This window comes from Strix aluco, chromosome 4 (assembly GCF_031877795.1).
Source record: "Strix aluco isolate bStrAlu1 chromosome 4, bStrAlu1.hap1, whole genome shotgun sequence".
Lineage (NCBI taxonomy): Eukaryota > Metazoa > Chordata > Aves > Strigiformes > Strigidae > Strix > Strix aluco.
Window position 1 is genome coordinate 116030170 of NC_133934.1, and position 19468 is coordinate 116049637.

Here is a 19468-nt window from a genome sequence, read left to right on the forward strand (position 1 = left end):
AATATTCTTTACAATATGCAAACTCAAATGTTCCTAAAGAATACATGTATAGCTGCAGTGCCACCAAGTGACATACCGTTACATTTTATTTACCTGTAATCAAGAGCACAACTCCACAGATGCACATGAAAAGTTGTAATTGTAGCTGGAGGATTATATCCCAGAACAGGCTCATCAGAAATATTCAAAAAATATAAAATCTAAAAATCACAAACATATTATTATAGTATTTCAATATCTGTTAAATTAATAAACAATTACGCATTAGAAAAGAAAATCTGTAACAGGTATGGCAACAAAATGTTTGATTAGTAGAAGGAAAAGGAAGTGAACAATCTCAGATATTTAAATGTGCTTACCCAGTATCTGAATATAGAAAACCATGGAATGTAAACAGGGAAATAAAATACATCCCAGTTGCAGCCTCAAACGTACGGAAAACACCAATCCACAGATGCCTAAGTGGCTTCTTGTATAATGTCTCCCAATCCATTTTTAAAGCTTTTCCCAAATACAGTCTCAGTCATCTTTCTTTGCAGTAGTTATTACAGTGTATTTTCTTTGCTATCTTTCTCCAAAGAGTCAACTTTTCTTGTAATACTCTACATTGTTAAAGTTATCTTCAAGATATCTTTCCTTTTCTTAGGGCAGGGGGGCCAGGAAATATGCTCAGAATCAGAAATATGTGCACATCCATTGCATATACTGCTTTTTCATGTATTACTATTGCATAAAATAAACTCCTCCTCTTTAATATCTGTCATAGTTCTCTCTCAGATACGTTACACTATGAACACTCTTCTCAAACTATTGCAAGCCTGAGGCATACCAACACTTCTATCCTTTTAAGTTTCTTCCACCCACCTCTTTAGCCAATTTTTTATTTCCCCGCTCCCCCTCCAAAAAAAGATTCCCAAGTGCATTACAAGCAATGTTAATTGAGCAAAAATTCAAGAACAAATAAGCAACACGGTGTTAAAGCAGGCTACACAAACACATAGGAATACCATGCTGAGTCACAGCCCAGTCCAAAGCACTGAGTTCAGCTTCATGCAGTTATTCAATAAAAATGCATGTAAAAAATAGAGCATACCATACATACTGAAGGTTAAACAAGATAAGCTTCAACATCAGGGTTTACTATCTGTAATCCAGTATGGTGTAAGTACATGGAGCTATACTGCTACTGTGCTAATGGCATGTCCTAGCTCATGCATGTTTACACACAGCTTCCAGATCAAGGGTCTGTAGCCCTGTCTGCTATGCTATACCTCTGCATCCACACGTATCTGTACAACCCTTCTAATTCAGAAGTTTGCATTACAAGCATTTATGTAAACTGCTACTTACTACTTTCCCAAAGTCGTCTGCTCCCTTACTGCTATTCAAATGATATAACACAGGAGACAGACAAGGAAGAAACAGGACTTGAGGAATGAAGTGAGCAGAAGGAGAAAATACAGAAATGCTTTCAGTGCTGCAACTAGCGCATTTTTTTGGTTTGAGGATGTTCTTTTACATCAAGGATTATTCAAGTACTTGGATAGTGTTGGACTATTGAGATTTTTCCATTTGAACTTTTTTAAAAAAAACAAACAAAAAACCCAAAAACCCCAGAACCTCCCTGACATCTGACATGTTGTGGGCAGAGATTTAGGATGATGAGAGAAACTGTAGCAAATGAATGCACAAATAATTTAGGAGGGAGATTACAGTCTGTCAGTGGTCTCAAACAGAGACAAGAAAGAATGGGAAGAGTAACATAAGACACTGCATAACACAGATTCTTCCATCAAGGTTTAGTTTGATACTTAAAGCAGTTGTTAAGCAATGAGGCTGAAATGGAAGATGTAGTCGAGAAAACTGTAGAAACCTAACCTGTTCATGCCAGCTTAAACCTGAAGGCAGTACTCTGTGCTGAAGGGTGGCTCCTCTTAGTCCAACAGCAACTAGAAATTCCTGTACAAGAAAGTTACATGAGTGAGTTTACATGAAATACATGTAACTATTTGACAACTAGATTATGAAACAGTCATCCTTCTGCTCCCAGAATCTCCAAGTGTCTAGAAATGAAGAAAGTCTAACACTTTCTGTAACAGGATAATTTAGAAAAAACAATTTTGTGGTGGTGATAGGAAGGAAGGCTACCTGTTCATACCGGGATTCACCAGGATTACCAGTACCACCAACCCAATGGAGTTCGTTCTTACGCTGTTCAAATCTGAGTCAAGTTAGCCCCTGTGATATTGTGCTGGTCCACAGATTCCTTCTTCTCTAGATAACTCTACCAACCTGTTTGTCACTGCTATGCCAACTAAGAGGTCATGTTTTAGCCATGCTAATGAATGCTCCTGTCAAAGCCAAACACACCATTCCTTTACCAGTACCACACCAAATAGGTAAGCAAAGGCTGCCTATTAGATGACACTGCTCGTAAGCTGAGCAGAAAGCTTTTAACCCTTTATTCTTCCCTGGTTTGGCACCAGAATAAAACTCAACGAAAGAAAAACAAGAAAAAGGTCAACTGGCCAAGAAACGCATTCAGTAAAGAAATATGGCACAATCAGCAAACTGAATCACTGGCAGAATTAGTAAATTATGCTGATACGTAAATTTTACAAGCTGCGCAAAAGATTCTAACAGAAAGTTATAGTTTGAGGATGAATGGCTCAGAAATATATGGTTTCTTCATCTATAATCCTTGTAACCCCACATCTAGATGCTTCCATATAAACTGAAGTAACTCAAATAATTTATAAAAGCACAAATTTAAAAACACAAACCTTTGTATTGCTCTCTATCTTATCTGATTGGATTTTGACTGCAACAGTCAGCATACTTGGACAATCCACTCCTACACCATCTGAAGCGATCCTGCTAAGACCATCTTCTTCAGAAAAACAGATAGTAGGTTCTAACCAATGGGGACGTATTGTGCTGGGCAGTCGTACTTCAGAGGAAGGGACGACCCCATCTACCATACCTGCAAAGAGATTTTAGAATGAGCTATCTTGTGCTTCAAAGTTGTTACTGAGGAAGAGTTAAGAAAAATCCTTTTTATGCTTAATGCATTAAAATTATTTTCATTACCAAAGCTAGTCATGCATACTGACAACCAGAAACTGTGAAGGGGAGGTTACAGGTGACCCAGTATTTAAAACCATGGTTCTAGCTAAAATCCTCAAAGTGACTATAGGGTTTTTTTATTTGCCCAACAAAATGGCAAAGTTGAAATAAAGGACAGAAATATCCTATGAGTTACATGGACAGACAGGAATACGTCTCTCCATTTTATGAGATGGTGCCAGGTTAACCGCTAAACACACAGTAATTAACCCTTGCACTGAAAATCCATTAACTTGACTACCACTGATTCAGAGACATTTGAGGGGAAAACCTGAAAAGGTTTGACTACATGGGGGTTACCCACCATAAAAACTATATAGTCAACTTAAAACTGTTCACCTGCTGACAATAACTAGCTAACCAGGAAAGATACAGCAGCCACTGGTAACATGTACCTTTTCAAATTAAATAACCAATCACATGTAGGAAGTGTGTACTTTCATAATAAAGAACAGGCTGCACAGCTAATTTGGCAGAGGACCAGAATATCTTTAAAGACCAGCAGTTGCCAATGAAAGTTTGATCTAAACTGTAACTAAGTAAATACAGTTATCATGAAGTTGTATTACTGTAGCATTTAGGAGCATTACTGTGCTAAATGATACATGATCAGAGGTGGGGGAAAAAAAGAAAAAAAAAGACAGCATTTCTCCTAAAAAAACTTCAAGTTTATCTTGTTTCAAATTTAGTCCCAAAGCCACCTCAATCCCAACCCTACCTTGGTGATATAAATTGAGGCTGCTACAATGGACGCACACATAGTGTCTGTCCTCAAAGCCTTCATATTTAGTCACACTGAAAAGTGAACCACTGTTGAACTCAAACCAGAATTCGCCATATTTTCCTTCCAGTGCATTTCCATCATCCTGCTGAAGGAAGAATAGAAATGATACAATGATTGCTTGCTGAGTTTACTGCAGTTAGTCTAAACTAACACAACGCTTGCTACCAATACACATTTTCTTGTTCGCTTTACGTGAGAGTAAGTAAATGCAAACAGAACCACTAAAATACTGTGTTGCATTATTGTCTAGTTACAGTACAACAGTACGAAGATTACAGAATTACTGTTATAAACATCTGTTCCTTCCAAAAACAGTACATACAGCATGAAGGGGATCCCATGCTCAAAACAACTTTTTCCAGCCCCAGTGTCTCACCTTTACATCTGTGAATACTGACACTAATCCATGTGTCACATTTAGCTGAACAGACAGAAAGCTTTGTGCGTTCTTATTCTGAGAGTCAAGTTTTTTCCTTCTGCGTGAACGATAGTTTGGATCAACAGTGGAATAATACTGTAGCGTTTCTTCCTCAGACCCACTCTCGTCATCTAACAGATAAAATGAAAAACAACTAACTAGCACGCATACTATGCCAATAACTTGTTGTTTTTCCATCAGTAATGTGATTCAATTTCACACTTACTTTACTTATGTAAACAGTAATCTATGTTTTTTCTCCCTGGTTTAAATAAATCCATTTTTAAAAGTCTACAAATTCTTTCCACTGTCAGCTTAATCACTTCAGCCAATTATGCTTTTGAATCACTATAGTTCTAGATGATTTACTAAGGGTATTACCATAATGAACTGCAGATTTAAATTGACTAAAGCTGTCTTTACTGAAAGTGTTGATGAGCTGGCTGGCCACAGATAGTCCAACACCATAAGAAAGGTTTTCAAATGTTTCTACAGGAGATGGAGCTGTGGGTTCCCACAACAACAAATCATTGCTGATCCTAGGAAGAAATAGATTATCATTATACAAAAATATATGACTATATTCCCACTTAATATAAGGTCAGTCAAGCAGTATTTCCTTTGCAAACTTCATATAACAGATTTCAGATTTCAAAAACATGAAAGAAAAGTGTTCAAGAGCACAAGAAAGAATAATGTATTCAAGAGTAAAAGCAATGAGTAATAAAAGCAACTTTTTTCTGTAATTATGGTACGCACATATCAAAGTCTAACATTTGACAGTGACACAAGCACCTCTATTAGTAGGTGTATATTAGCTCAGTAGGTTGGAGGGAGGGTGACAAAACCCGATTTTGATCAGATCAATTTTCAAACAAGGTTGCAGGAAACATTAGTTCTTTGGACTTCAAGTGAGTCTGTGTCTGTTGAGGTAAATATGTATGTGACATTCCGTACAGAAATACACCAACAGTATATTCAATGTAAGGTCCAGCTTTGCCACTCTAGAAGTGAAAAATGCTTTGCAAGTAAAGCAATGCCTATCAGAGGCTAAAACAGATCAGCATCTTTCTATGTAGCTGATGCATAGCATAATACCTACTTTTAGTTAATTTAATCTAGTTGTATTTCTTTGTTTTTCAGACAGAAAACTAACAGAAATAAACGATGAACACCTATCTGCAAGTTGGGTTCACTTTCTCTGCTTTCATAAGCCTTTGTAAGGCTTACAGAACCGGGTTGTCAGGGTTTTTTCTCCCCTGCCTGCCTTGTGGACTCCTAATTTTTAGATGGGGAATCACTGAATAAAAAGGAAAGAATAAAATTGAATGCAACAGTTTTTGAAGTACAATGATCTTTTTATAAAGGAGAAGTCAGAAAGGTCAGAGCAAGATGAAATATTGAGAACACAGATCTGAACAATGTATTCACTGAAAGCAAAAGACTATTTAACTTTAGCCTTTATTCACAAAATCTGCCACATACTTTTTAGCAGCTGGCTGCTATGGCACCTATCAGATATATGACACAGTGGTGTCTCTGATGTTAACCTGGAAGACTATTTATATAGCATTTTATGTTCTTAGAAAACTATACAAATGAATTCCTGCTGTAGCTGCTTATTCAATTGCTTTTCTCAACAACAAATTCAGAACTAGAAGTACAGGCCACAATAACCAAGCAAAACAATTGCCATACTTGCCTATTGTAAAGTTTTTCATAAAAGCTTTTGTTTGGTAGTGTTAAGTGAATGTTTGGTAACATGAGTTCCAGTACATAATGAGAATTGCTAATTGTTTTATCCTGAAACTCGGTCATTTCAACTACATCTCCTGGCATCACCATCTGAAAAAACAAAAAGAAAAAATCCCTCTCAAGTAAAAAAAAAAAAAAAAAGAAAGCCAGAAGATACATATAAAGTAGTGAGAATAAATAGTTTTGTCTACTATAAGCACAAATCAGTAACAGAATTTTATAGTACCTCTTCATTTTCAAACATGACCCTACGAGAAGAAAAAGGAGAAGGCTCTGGTCTTCTAATATCACAGACATCCTTCAAAGAATGAGACCCTCCTTCTTCTTCCTCTTGAAAGTTATTATCACCTTCTTCCTCCTCAGCTGCTATCCTTTCCAGAATAGAGTGCACAGCCAGGGGGTTTATTTTCAATACAATCCTGACATTGGAGAAGTTACGTAGAATAAGCCATTAGAGATGTTTAGAATTTTTATATTGATGCACAGTCACATGTTCCCTAGCTCTACTAGCTGGCCATTAAATACACAATAGACTAAATAGCTCAAAGACCAGGGATTTTTTTTTAATTAGACAATAACATATTTTACTAGACACAGTGATACCATTAAGAAAAACACCAAACTTACAGGCACAAAGGGACATGGAAAAAGAACCATCAGGTGAAAACGTTAGTGTCTGCTTTTTTCAAATCCATCAGGGGACCATCAGGTGATCTAAGAAAAATCTAGCGCTCTCCCAGAATAACACTTGTATCATTAGACCACCAACAGCTATTAAAAAATGCTCTGCTACATGACATAGTGCATTACATATACACAGTTACAGAAAAATCTGTACCATTATAAAAGAAAACCATGCTGAAAAAAATGTCCATACAAACATGCTGTCAGAAAGCCACTGTATTTTGTGGCAAAAAAATGTATGTGGCAAATCAAAAATTGCCTCTTTAAACATCTTATTACATGCTACAGCTGTTAGGTCCTTCTGTTCAGTAACTCTGAAGTACTGTGTTGCCTTACATGTGATATAAGCTGGAATAATTCAGTCACAAAATAATTATCCTTATTGTTATTACGGCTTTATACCAGCTTATATTAATATTCTGAGGCAAAATTCAACTGAGATTTTTTTTTTGTTTGGTATTCAGCCTTGAAATGTAAAAGCAGGAGAAAAAGTAAAAAGTGACAAAAAACAAAAATGGGAGAAAGTTTTAAGTCTCTAATCATTCACTAGACCATGAAAATTTATTCAAGTCTAGGCAGAAACCATTATACATTAAAACCATCTTGTATTATTATAAATGTAGGAGTTAAGTTTTGCGTTTTTTAAAAAAAAGTTCTTGGGTTCTTTTCAATAGCTACATGTTCTTTCTTTGCAAATTATTTTAAAGCATTTACCACACAAGCAGCCTGCATTAAAATTAGAAAAATAATAGTACTTTGTAAAAATCCAAACAACTTGCATTAAAAAACGTTATTTTACCGAGGCCAGTCAAAATTGTCTGATGATGATGTTATATCTCCATCTATGCCACCAGACACTTGAAAAAACTTTATTGGTGCTTCTGCATTATCCTCTTCAAATGAACCTAAATAGAAAAATATTTTTAAAAAATTAACACAGGAATGACAACTGCTAACTTCAGGCTGCCCACTCCTCAGGTTGGAGTCCAACAGGATAGCTTGTAAACGTTATTACTAAGGTACTTAAAGTTTACTCATCTTCTCTGCCACAAATTAAATATAATTAGAAACAAAAATTATTTCATATTATCTTCTAGCTAGCAGCATTCAGAAAACCAGATGCTTCTAATGCATAGATATCTACATTTACAGCATCACTACATTATGACACAGCCTTGAAAAGTACACAGAATGACAAATCAGCAGAGAAGTTTTGCACATATAAACCAGTCTCACAGATTTATTACTTTGAAAGATATTAGACACACAAAAGTATTAAAATTTTCTCAATGACAGTTATTTAGGACATCATTCACTTCATTTCTAGACTAGACTTGAGATTCCTAATTTGCGTATCTGTAGTATCCCTCTACAAGTCTACAAAACTTACCCTAATACCATGATCAAGATGGCAGAGATACCCTAAATTGAAACAAACTGGTATAACAATGTAACAACCCCCCCCCCAGCAGAAATACTAGCTTAGATCTCAAAACCAAGAATGCAAGCACTATACCTACATATATTAGCTTCTACTAGTAGTATTATTTTGACTTATGCTGATACTTAGCACAGAACCTAAACTGCAGCAGAGATATCTGCTCCAAAATTCAGGCAGAAAGACTCTCCCCTGTGTTAAACCATACAAGAGGACATTTTTTTCAACTACATAATATCTGGAAAAACAAGAGAGTATTTTAATATAATGTTAACATTCTTACCAGTTAGCTCTTTAAAGGTAAGTTCTAATTTAACTTGTTCTGGAGTTGACCCTCCTATAAACTCAGTTTTAAATTCCATATCTGTAAATTCAAGATGAAGAATCTCCTTCTGAAGCGATTTCTTAAACCATGGTCCTCGTTCCTGATCTGACCGTAGGTCAGGTATTGGGAAGCGAACAGAGAGATTTAATGCTGGGGCAGTGACTTGAACTGAAACTCTACAGTTTGCAGGAGTATGTGAATCATCCAGAAAAACTTCAGTAAATGCTTTATGCTAAAAAACAAAGTAAAAGGAAAAAAAAAAAAAATTAGAGATAATAGCACTAAAAATTACTATGGGGAAAGCTTTAGATGATGTAATATCTAAAAATGAAAGAGATTAGTTTTTCATATGTTACACAAAACACATTAGGACCAAAACATATTAGGACCAATTATTATTACTCTTCAGATATTCTTCTATTATTGGTGCTTTAAAGATTCTACTTAGAATTATTTGCAGAGGTTAGCAATCTTTAAAAAAAAATGGCTATTGTATTTTTTTCTCTTAAATGAGAGAGTGAGTGTACCAAACAGTACTCACAGCTGCAGTTTGGAAATACCATGTCGCAGATATTTTTTAAAAAAATGCTATTGTTGAGAAGCCAGGAACTACTCTCATACATATTGGCCCCTTTCAGTAAATCATGGCTTCCAGGTCCTATCACTGATGTGTCATTCAAAACCTCCCTAAGCATAGCTTACTGCTGGCCATCATTGAAAATAACCAAACTTTCAGATCATAACCACAATAGAAATTACTGATGTCTTACAAATTTTTTAAATGAGGATTCGCTTAAATAAGTTTTGAAGACTAATTTTTCTGTAATCAGTCAACGCAGCAATAAAATTACATGAAGATGCTTGTTGCTGTGCAGAAAATCAGTTAATTGCATTAATCCTTCCTCACGTATTTCAAGAAAAGCCTTCAAGTTTTATGTTATTGTGATAAATATACTAACACTTAAATCCTACTGACAACCTGAACCAAGACAAACAAGCTCCCACTTCTTCTGTTGGTCCTCAATCACTAGAACACAATGCATACGTTCCCCATCCTTTCTACTACCTACCCCAAAAGCAGGTAAGGCACAGCAGAGGCAACTGGGCTGACTAACACCTGAATATTTCAATATAGAAGTGGAATTGTCAATAACAGTTTATATCAACTGCTGGAGAGCATGATGGGACAGATTAGGGATTAGACGTCAGTCAAGATTCCTCTTTTTTTGCCTAGTTCTGAGAATTTATGCAGTTTGTGAAGCAGCTACCATTGTCTTTAGGTGTGTTATCAAGCATGCAATCACTGAATCCCAAATTAGTATCTACATGAGATGGCTACTGTTCTGTATCAGAAGTAAAAAAGAAAAAAAAAAAAAAAAACCCAACGAAAAAATCCCAACGAAACACTCCCACACACACCCAAAAGATAAAACCAAAAACCCAACCACCACAAATCAATCAGAATCAGCAATCTTGGGTTTAGTGCAATCCTGCCTTCCTCCTGCAAAAAAAAAATCAGCAAGTTTATTAATCAATTCCACTTTTAACTTACCAGATTTATGTGCTTGTTGTAAGAAGCATACATGTGAGATGCCATCATCTCCACTGTAGTTAGTTTCTGTGGTTGAAGTAAGGAATTTAATCTGTCTACAATACTAATATCCAGCTCACAAAACACTGGACTTAACTTTATTTGTAGCTCTGCCTTCTGTGGAACAGAACTGAGTCTCCCTTGACTACCCTGAAAACAAAGAGGAAAAGCACTAAAATCTTTAAAACCAATAGAGTGAAACAAATGATAATAACTGAGAGTTAAGAACTCTGTTTTACAAGAAAGATACCCTTCTGTTAAAATGAACAAAATTAGACAAAGGCTATTATACAGAGACTTGGTGTTTTTAATCTCCCACATTACCTGAGGTCCTCTATTATCTGAATGCTTATAATGAAGCTGAAGGCATGGCATAGCATGAGAGTCATTTCCTTCTTCAGAATGAAATGTCAGCAGCTTTAGAACAAAATAGAGTTAAAAATACTTAATAGGTAAGGAGGAAAAAGTTGCCACAGGAAAATATATTTATGACATTTGACCTAGAACAGACAGTAGGTAAACCTACATTCAAGTCAATGAACAAAGCTCCAGCCCAGCTTACTCAATCCACTTATTCAGCCACTTTGCTGGATGTCTCTGACCATTAGAAGAGCTGGAAGAATAATCATCACCCAGAGAAACCTTCACATTGCTCAACTCCCACCAGTTAGTTCTTGGAAAACATTTACTCTAATTCCCAAACTGTTATTCAGCATATTTAAAAAAGAAGGAAACTAGTGAAGTTTGGCTACTTAACACTATTCCTGTCAGGTGTGACAGCTGTTTGGTTCGCTATTTGAGCTGCCAATTAAAGTGTAAGTGGCCTCTTAAAACCATAACATACTCAAAAAAAAAAAATTTAACTTCCAACCATTTTAAAATCTAGCATTCTCAGTTACAAACTTTTCTTTGCTATGGAACCCGGTACAAACTTCCTGTATTTTTTTATGTACCTCTGTATAATGAGGCTGAATGGAATGAGAGTCAGTAGAAAAAAGGCATTCCAGGAACTCCATATCCCCAATGGATAAATCAGTACTAAAACTTCGAGAGGCAGTCCTTTGTCTTTGTTCATAAGACACTTTGATGCCAGTACCTATAAATCTGAATTTGAAAATTATGAATTAGGAAAAGAAGCATAAAACAATAAAAATTAAGAAAAGTCAAGATTTAAACAGGTAAGAAAGGATCACTACAATCCTTTTAAAAATCATTAAACCCACCATAATATCTTCAAGATAAAATTCTAACAGATTATAGCTTTAGCAACAAAGACAATGGAGCTGACTTAAGTTACACATTCAGCAATGGTCAGTATAGAGAAATTTGTAAAGAACACTTCAGACATGTAACTTACAGTGCAGTTCACATAAAGCTGGGAATCTAACATTCTTACATAGACAATGCAAAAGAAAAATGCGTCAGGAAATGTAAGTTACACATATAAGAAAAATATATATACACCATTACATAGTTTACTTCATACACTGTACTGGGACAGTAAAAACTTCTGGAAAAAAGACTGTTGACTAACTTCATGACTTTGCTCACACTTACTTTTATCTCTGATACACTATTTTGCACTAAGTAAAACTCTAAGCTCCTTCAAGCAGAACTCCCTATAAGATGGTCCTGTAAAATACAGTTATTTCTAAAGAAACAATTTACTTAATGATACCTGACTCTCTAGATTTCTGTGGTAGAAACTGTACCTAGTTTACTTCATCTATTGTTGAGAAGAGCTAGGTTGATTTTAATGTTTATGCATTTTTCTTTTTTTATTATGAAAAAACAACAGTCTTGGACAACAGATGTCAAAATTCAAGGCTATTTTGAAATTAACAGAAAGTCTAATGCAATTCAAATATTAAGTGACACAATTCCTATGGAAATAAACTTACTTTATTCAAATTTACTTAAAAGGTATTTTTGTTAATTGTATTTATTAATAAGCAAAGTTATACCTAAGGTGATCATGAGAACAAGCTTCTGCAAATACTTCTCGGAAGGACAGAAAATCTTCTGTTGAAAACTTAACTGGCTCAATCTTTTCTATTCGGGTAAAGAAATCCCGAGCCATTGGTGTCAATGGGTTAAGGTTCAGTGAACTTTCAGGTGGGGGTAAAGGGTCAATATGAAGTACAGACACTGAGAAAGTTCCAACTGCCAGTCTAAAAAGAAGCTCAGGTCTGGATTCATCCACAGAAACAGATCTGGATGGAATAGCTGAAATACAAAATTAAGTTCACGTAATTTTTCAGCAATAACACATTTATAAAGTCATCTTACTTTAGATTTTCATTTCTTTTTACCAAGTTGCTGCATAACAATTCATTTTCAGAATTATCTAGGGAGAAGAATGCTAAACAACATTTTTACTTACATGTCCTTCTTAAGGAAGTCTGGTGAACCACGTTGGCTGTAAGTGAAGAACCTCTTGGAGGTTGTAGTTCTTGTTTGCTACGATCAAGAAAATCACCCCAAGTTGGTTGAAGCTAAAACAAAAATATGTGTGATCTTAAATTTGGCAAACAGATGTTATATCAAACATAAATAATAAAGAAACAAGACCAAAGTACATGCATAAACAATCAACAACATGCCATTTCACAGCATATTAGTGCTCCATTAAACAATGTAGCTATGCTTTACTTTGGGCTACGCTTTCTAATTCTATGATCGTCTAAACCCACGTATTTTTAAAGCTAAAATTGCTCTCTCCATATTCTTCTGTTTTTCTGTAAAGCGCACAACTGCTCTCCATGGCTTTCACTATGCAAAATATTAGGCACGTAATATATTTGGGAAAGATGGCGATTTCAACATCATAATTTTTATGTTGTTTGAGGAATAATGCAATACAACAATTTTGTACTTTTTATTGCCATTGCCCGTGTAGTCCATATTAAAAGAAAACCCAGATGGTAAACATGCAGTTATTAAAAAGAAAACAAAACATAAAGAGTCCTGTATAAACTTCAAAGGCATTTGAAAACAAATATTCCATTTCCTGTCTTGGTAGCCAAACAGATGAGAAGCTTCCCAATACAATTTCCATAGTAGAAAAGGAATACTATCAGCTCTAAACATTTTCAATTGTCCTAGAATTTTGCAATAGTTCTTGATATTGTAAAGAATATTTATGCAACAGTTTCAGACAAAAGTGTTCATTTCAAAAAGATTTTAAATGTAGTTAATACTATACCACTGTAGTGCTCAGTGGAGATCCTGCTGGTGTAGTTGTATATGTACTGGTTAAAGACAAGTCTAGATCCATGGTTGGAGGGTCTCCAAGAGGTGGAAGGGAGGAAAGGCTGTGAGACATGTCCATTTCAGCCATTGAGAAGAAAACTTCTTCTTCTAATAAGAACCATAGATCGGTTATTCTCTAATTAAATAACTTCAACAGAAGTTATTTCATAAGTTCAAAAATCTACCTGCTAGACCGAATAACCAGCTAAATATATTATTTTCAGACATTCCAAGTTCTATTGACACTGAAACTAGTAGTATCTATGACAGATTATTTAAAAAAAAAAGAGGGCAAAAAGTCTAATAAATACTAGAACAGTTAAATGTTCCAGTTTCATATTCAAGTTGGTATAATTTCTATAAATGCATACACTCTCCTTTTGACAAATCGAAGTTCATATTTTCATATTAAAAATAATCAGCAAAAATTATTAAAATAAAAATATAAATCAAGGCATTAATTACCTCAACCATGCATTTGAAAATAGGTTACACTGCATGTGTATTTACCATGTTGCTCAGTAACCTACAGATTACTGAACAGTTTTAATGAAATAATCAAGTCTAGCCTGATACCTAAACTAGATATTACTTTTTTATTCAACAGTACAACAGCATACAATTACTCTATGTCAAATTTCTTTTGATACTTAAGTTAGTAAGATTCCAAGATGAACAGTCAATTTATATAACTCTAACAGGTTATTTGCTATGCTGCATCATCTTTTATACTTGCCACGACTAGAAGGCGTTCTGGCACTCTCTGTCTCGTAGAAGCTTTGTTCAGATGACGCTCCTGCAGATAACGACTCTTTTCTTAAATAACGTTTCAATTCCATCTGAATCCGATATTCATCTTCCTGTTGCATTGGCCGGTTTTTCCTATCTTTATTTGACAGTTCTATCCTGCTTAGGCTCTCTGAATTAAAAAAAAAAGGACAGAAAGCTACTGTAATTTCCTTACCAGCATGCCAAACAGAATTCAAAATTGAATCTGAAAATTAACCAACCATTGTTGTATATATACACGTCTGTGTATATATACATATCTGTTGCATATCAGATGTGTATATACATGCATTTTGTTGCTTTAAAGATTTTACTTGACCAAAACAGACTACTCTCTCACTAGCATTCATTAATTTCAAGTCCGAAGAAAATATTTTAAGGTCATATATGCAAATGTGTTCACATATATCAGCATCTATTTCTCTTCTCAGTCAGCTTTAGGGACTAAGGACACAATCTCTTAAATGTTTTACTGTTAAGGAATTATTAAAATTTCAGGTTTGAAGATGACACATGGGAAACTACATGTAATGTTTCTCCAGTTATCCAAAAAACAATGGCCAAGTCCAGTACAACAAATACTTCACATTCTTCTAATGATACTGATGTATCTACCCGGGACATGACAAATCTTTTCAAAAACAAGATTAAGAATCTATCCTAATAAGAAGTGTTGTTACATTACGGGGGGTGGGGGTGGGGTGTACAAACCAAAACATCCTCATCCTGCTACTGCAGTAGTCAAAAAAACCTGCTGTTAGTTACTCAGCAAATATGGACAAAAGAACTCAACTACTGTCTGCTTTACGCTTTCTGTGCATGTCACTAAAGCACAGGACAGAGAAGGAACCAGACCACTAAGCCCCTCTCATGAAACAGAAGCTGCAAGAACCAAATTGATCTGGCCTGATTTTTTCCACTGACCACGTCCCATCTCTTGTCCTATTATATAGTCACTTGTCAAGCCTTAGCCGTTACCTAGATTTTCATTACCAGCATGTACAATTTGCAATCAATAAATTGATCATAGTCCTACCCGGAGCAGCTACAAGAGATTTTGCTACTATCAGATAGAAACTAATAATAATCTACCACCACACTTTTTTTTTCCCACTGAGGAAACTTCTCTTGAAAAGTTTATTTTTCATCCACTGTAATACACAGTTAACATTTACAGCATGTTCACTTGCCTGGTCCAGCAATAGCTGCTACCATGTCCAACAGAAGATGCACCTGCCTTGGTGACAGAAATAGATGTACAGAGTCTATTTGTCCATCTACATCCAACTAAAAAAGAAAAAAGAAAGAACACTTAAGGAATTTTTCTTTAGAAGTCTTGAGTCAACTGTATCGGTAATAGATTTTGATGCTGGATGCTACAGGATACAGACATTCCAGCAGTATCTTCATCTTCTACGCAATGACAGCTAGAGATTTGTGTATTGCTCCCAATCTGTAGACTGGCAGGATAAATGCAGGTGTGTCACTGACATTTATTAGCTTAAAATACAATACAACTGCCTAATAGGAAAATTCAAGAACACTATTAACCTGCTAGTTGGTTTGCTTCTTTAATAATTCCAGAACTAATCCACAATATAAAGTTACTATTATGTACAAATTATAAAATACTGAAGTGAGCACCTTCTGAAATAGATCTTAAAAACTGTAAAGGTTCACTTCAGGACTTCTCTTTAGTATACAGATGAATACACATATCTTCTTCATAAGCAGTGAGATGTTTATAGAAGTCTAATTGGTTTGAGATGATGTACAGCAAAGCAAGCCACTTATCTTTTGAGAGCAGCTCAAGCTAAAATTAACTGAAGGACTTGTACAGATTCATTTCTCAATTCTAGAATCCCATATTCCCAGGCGTTAGTCCATTCATGATTATTGCTCCCTGTACTGAGTGTAGGTGGCAAGGTGCTGGCCACAGGGTATGCTGCAGGGGCAGCCTCTGTGTTAAGAGACCAGGGTCTGCCCCATCCTGGGCAGTGCTGATTCTAGCCAGCTCTGAAATGGACCCACCTCAGGACACAGCTGAGCCCATCAGCAAAGCTGGTGGTGCCTCTGTGAAAACGTATTTAAGAAACAGCAAAATGCTGTGTGGGCAGTGAAATAAAAACAGCAAGAGAAACAATCCTGCAAACACCAAGGTCAGGGAAGGAGCGGGAGGAGGTGCTCCAGGTGCTAGAGCAGATAGTCCCCTGCAGCCTGTGGAAGAAATCACACCAGAGCAGAAACCCACACTGCAGCAGGTAGATGTAACCTGCAGGAAACTGTAGCCTGTGGAGAGCCCACACAGGAGCAGGCTCCTGGCAGGTGCTGCAGCCCACGGAGAGGAGCCCACACACCTGCAGGTTCTCCTGTCAGGAACTGCAGTTCATGCAGGACCCATGCAGAAGCAGATTTATCCTGCTGGACTGTAGTCCACAGAGAGGACCCACACTGAAGCAGCCTGTGAAGGACTGCAACCCAAGGGACGCACACTGGAATAGGGGAAAAGCCTGAGGAGGAAGGAGCAGCAGAGAGGAACTGTTAGGAGCTGGCCGCAACCCCTCAATTGCCTATTCGCCCTGCACTGCTCAGCAGAGTGAAGAGGTAGAAGAGTCGAGATTGACAAAGTGAAGTTGAGCCGTGGAAGAAGAGCGAGTGAGGGGAAGGTGTTTTAGTTTGTTTCTCATCATTCAAGTCCATTCTAATTGGCAATAAATTCAACTAATTTTCCCTAAGTTGAGTCTGTTGTGCCCGGACAATAACTGCTAAGCGGTCTCCCTGTCTTTATCTCAGTCTATGAGCTTTTTCATCACATTCTCTCCCCCTGTCCTGTTGAGAAGTACAAGTGAGAGCAGCTGGACGGGTGTATGACAGCCAGCCAAGGTCAACCCACCACACCCATGGGGGAAGGGAAGAGGAAAAAAAAAAAAACCAGCATGCAGTGGAATGCATTTATATGAAAATATACTTTTGCTCATAAAAACCTTAAGGGAATATTTACCTAAGCGGGAAAAACAAATGATCAATTAGTTTTGTATACTGTTTCCTACTATTTTTTCCATCCTTTGGAAAGAGTTGAAAGAAAATGAAATTACTGAAGTGTCTCATACTTGACAGGAACTTATACAGTATATTTTGCAGTTTACATGCCTGAAACGCCTATTCTAATCAAAGGTGTTCTAACATAATTCAGTTTCCAGAGTTAGGAAAAAAAAAACACTTAACCTGACTAAGCAATGCAGTGTATCTACGTTCTTTCCAATCTGTGTGGACTCTACCTGATAAATCAAAAAACAAGTCCTCCTTTCATTTTGTCACGTAGTATTACATCCATTCACTAGTTCAGATGTTGCTACTATTTAACATACCAACAGTGTTTTGCCTGTGCTCAAGCCCAGCTTGCAGAGACCACTGCTCTCCATTCTACCATACTGAACATCTATAAAACAAAAATTACCCTCAACTCTGCCATTTTTCTTCTGGCTACCTTAAAATACATCTAAGGGTATGAAACTGGAAAATTTTTGACTTTTCGAAACATCTGGACATCAATTAATTTAAAGGTGTTAACTGTACCGGCTGAACATGAGCCAGCAGTGTGCCCAGGTGGCCAAGAAGGCCAATGGCATCCTGGCTTGCATCAGAAACAGCGTGGCCAGCAGGGACAGGGAAGGGATCTTACCCTTGTACTCGGCACTGGTGAGGCCGCACCTCAATTACTGTGTTCAGTTTTGGGCCCCTCACTACAAAAAGGACATTGAATTACTCGAGCGTGTCCAGAGAAGGGCAACAAAGCTGGTGCAGGGTCTGGAGCACATGTCGTACGAGGAGCGGCTGAGGGAACTGGGTTTGTTTAGTCTGGAGAAGAGGAGGCTGAGGGGAGACCTCATCACCCTCTACAACCACCTGAAAGGAGGTTGCAGAGAGCTGGGGATGAGTCTCTTTAGCCAAGTAATAAGTGATAGAACAAGAGGGAATGGCCTCAAGCTGCACCAGGGAAGGTTTAGACTGGATATTAGGAAGCATTTCTTTACAGAACAGGTTGTTAGGCGTTGGAATGGGCTGCCCAGGGAGGTGGTGGAGTCCCCATCCCTGGAGGTGTTTAAGAGTAGGGTCGACATAGTGCTGAGGGATATGGTGTAGTTGGGAACTGTCAGTGCTAGGTTAATGGTTGGACTAGATGATCTTCAAGGTTCCTTCCAATCTAGACGATTCTGTGATTCTGCATTAACTATTTGTACTTTTGAAATAGCCAGGATTTTTCTATTTCACACCAAACAAAGTATGTTATTTCACTTTTCAAGGACTCTTAACTGTATAAACAAATGAAGTTAAAGATTGACTAGAAATTGCTGGACATGAGAAACTTTTCTACTTTATGCTTTCTGTAGAATATAGTGCACTATACAAGACAGGTCAACAGCCAATTTTAAAATTGGAGACAAGGGGAATATATTTACACAACTTTACCTATATACTCACACTTCTTTAAAAAAAAAAATAGGGCTTTATTTTCAATTGCTTTGCTTCCTGTATCTTTATGTAAAAGTCAAATAAAGTATTATTTTAATTAGTAGCATTTAAATATGACATTATTATTTGATTTACTAAGTAGAAATATTCATGTTAGTTTTATAATGCTGCAACCTAATTAACCATTTAAGGATTACTTGTAATTGCTGAAGTAAATTATATCCTTTTAAAACCAAAGTGATTTTAATCATCCAGTTAAACATTCCACACATATGTAGGCAAAGTCAGTCATAGTGCTACAAGAAAAAAAAGATAAATGAACAGCAGCAGGAGTTTCATGAAAACAAACCAACTTTCTCAGGAGCTACTCCAATGCATAAATTCAGTCTCTCTAACATACAGGAATTCTCTCTGAACAGATTTCAGTGGGCCATTGACTTGTCTGGTCACTGTAAAGATGTCTTTCTTATTAGACAAATATGTTGGGTTGGAATGCAGAGAATCTACAGCAAAACTAAGGGGATTCTGTTCCCTTGAGAATCTCACCATTTTTTGTATGCAGTAGAAAAAATAAAATCCTACGTAACTATTAATTTAGTTAAAGACCAGGAAAGCATGACTAACCTTAGCTCCAGGAAGTACTTCATTTTGCTTTAATGTTAGGCTCAACTCCATTTTACCAATCAGCTTACTGATCTGCACAGGGTCAGAAGGAGTAATTTCTGGCAAGTTTCTTGTTAATTGTGGATGTGGCTCATAAATGATTTTTGGATTCCAGCTAGGTGAAAGCTTTGGTTCAGTTGCCTTAAAACATTATAGAGAAAGGAATAAGA

General features: G+C 36.5%; 1 protein-coding gene across 6 annotated transcripts in view; it reads right to left on the minus strand.

The window, feature by feature from the left end:
• The window catches only part of ATG2B (autophagy related 2B), a 50036-nt gene that overhangs the window by 21208 nt on the left and 9360 nt on the right, over positions 1 to 19468 (minus strand). For 3 of the 6 annotated variants that reach the window (XR_012623333.1, XM_074825053.1, XM_074825051.1), the window contains exons 6-24: positions 19260 to 19439; positions 15353 to 15449; positions 14110 to 14292; positions 13327 to 13481; positions 12505 to 12616; positions 12086 to 12347; positions 11075 to 11225; positions 10446 to 10538; positions 10083 to 10271; positions 8489 to 8762; positions 7567 to 7672; positions 6310 to 6502; positions 6031 to 6173; positions 4710 to 4867; positions 4287 to 4459; positions 3845 to 3995; positions 2784 to 2983; positions 1879 to 1959; positions 94 to 200 (exon numbers count right to left, since the gene is read on the minus strand). Coding sequence is in view for 5 of the 6 variants with exons in the window: in XM_074825053.1 (XP_074681154.1) it covers positions 94 to 200; positions 1879 to 1959; positions 2784 to 2983; positions 3845 to 3995; positions 4287 to 4459; positions 4710 to 4867; positions 6031 to 6173; positions 6310 to 6502; positions 7567 to 7672; positions 8489 to 8762; positions 10083 to 10271; positions 10446 to 10538; positions 11075 to 11225; positions 12086 to 12347; positions 12505 to 12616; positions 13327 to 13481; positions 14110 to 14292; positions 15353 to 15449; positions 19260 to 19439 (3008 nt within the window). In the remaining variant the exon portion in view is untranslated. Of the gene's footprint in view, positions 1 to 93; positions 201 to 1878; positions 1960 to 2783; positions 2984 to 3844; positions 3996 to 4286; positions 4460 to 4709; positions 4868 to 6030; positions 6174 to 6309; positions 6503 to 7566; positions 7673 to 8488; positions 8763 to 10082; positions 10272 to 10445; positions 10539 to 11074; positions 11226 to 12085; positions 12348 to 12504; positions 12617 to 13326; positions 13482 to 14109; positions 14293 to 15348; positions 15450 to 19259; positions 19440 to 19468 lie in introns of all 6 variants that reach the window. The other 3 variants (XM_074825054.1, XM_074825052.1, XM_074825055.1) reach the window with 2 other exon arrangements.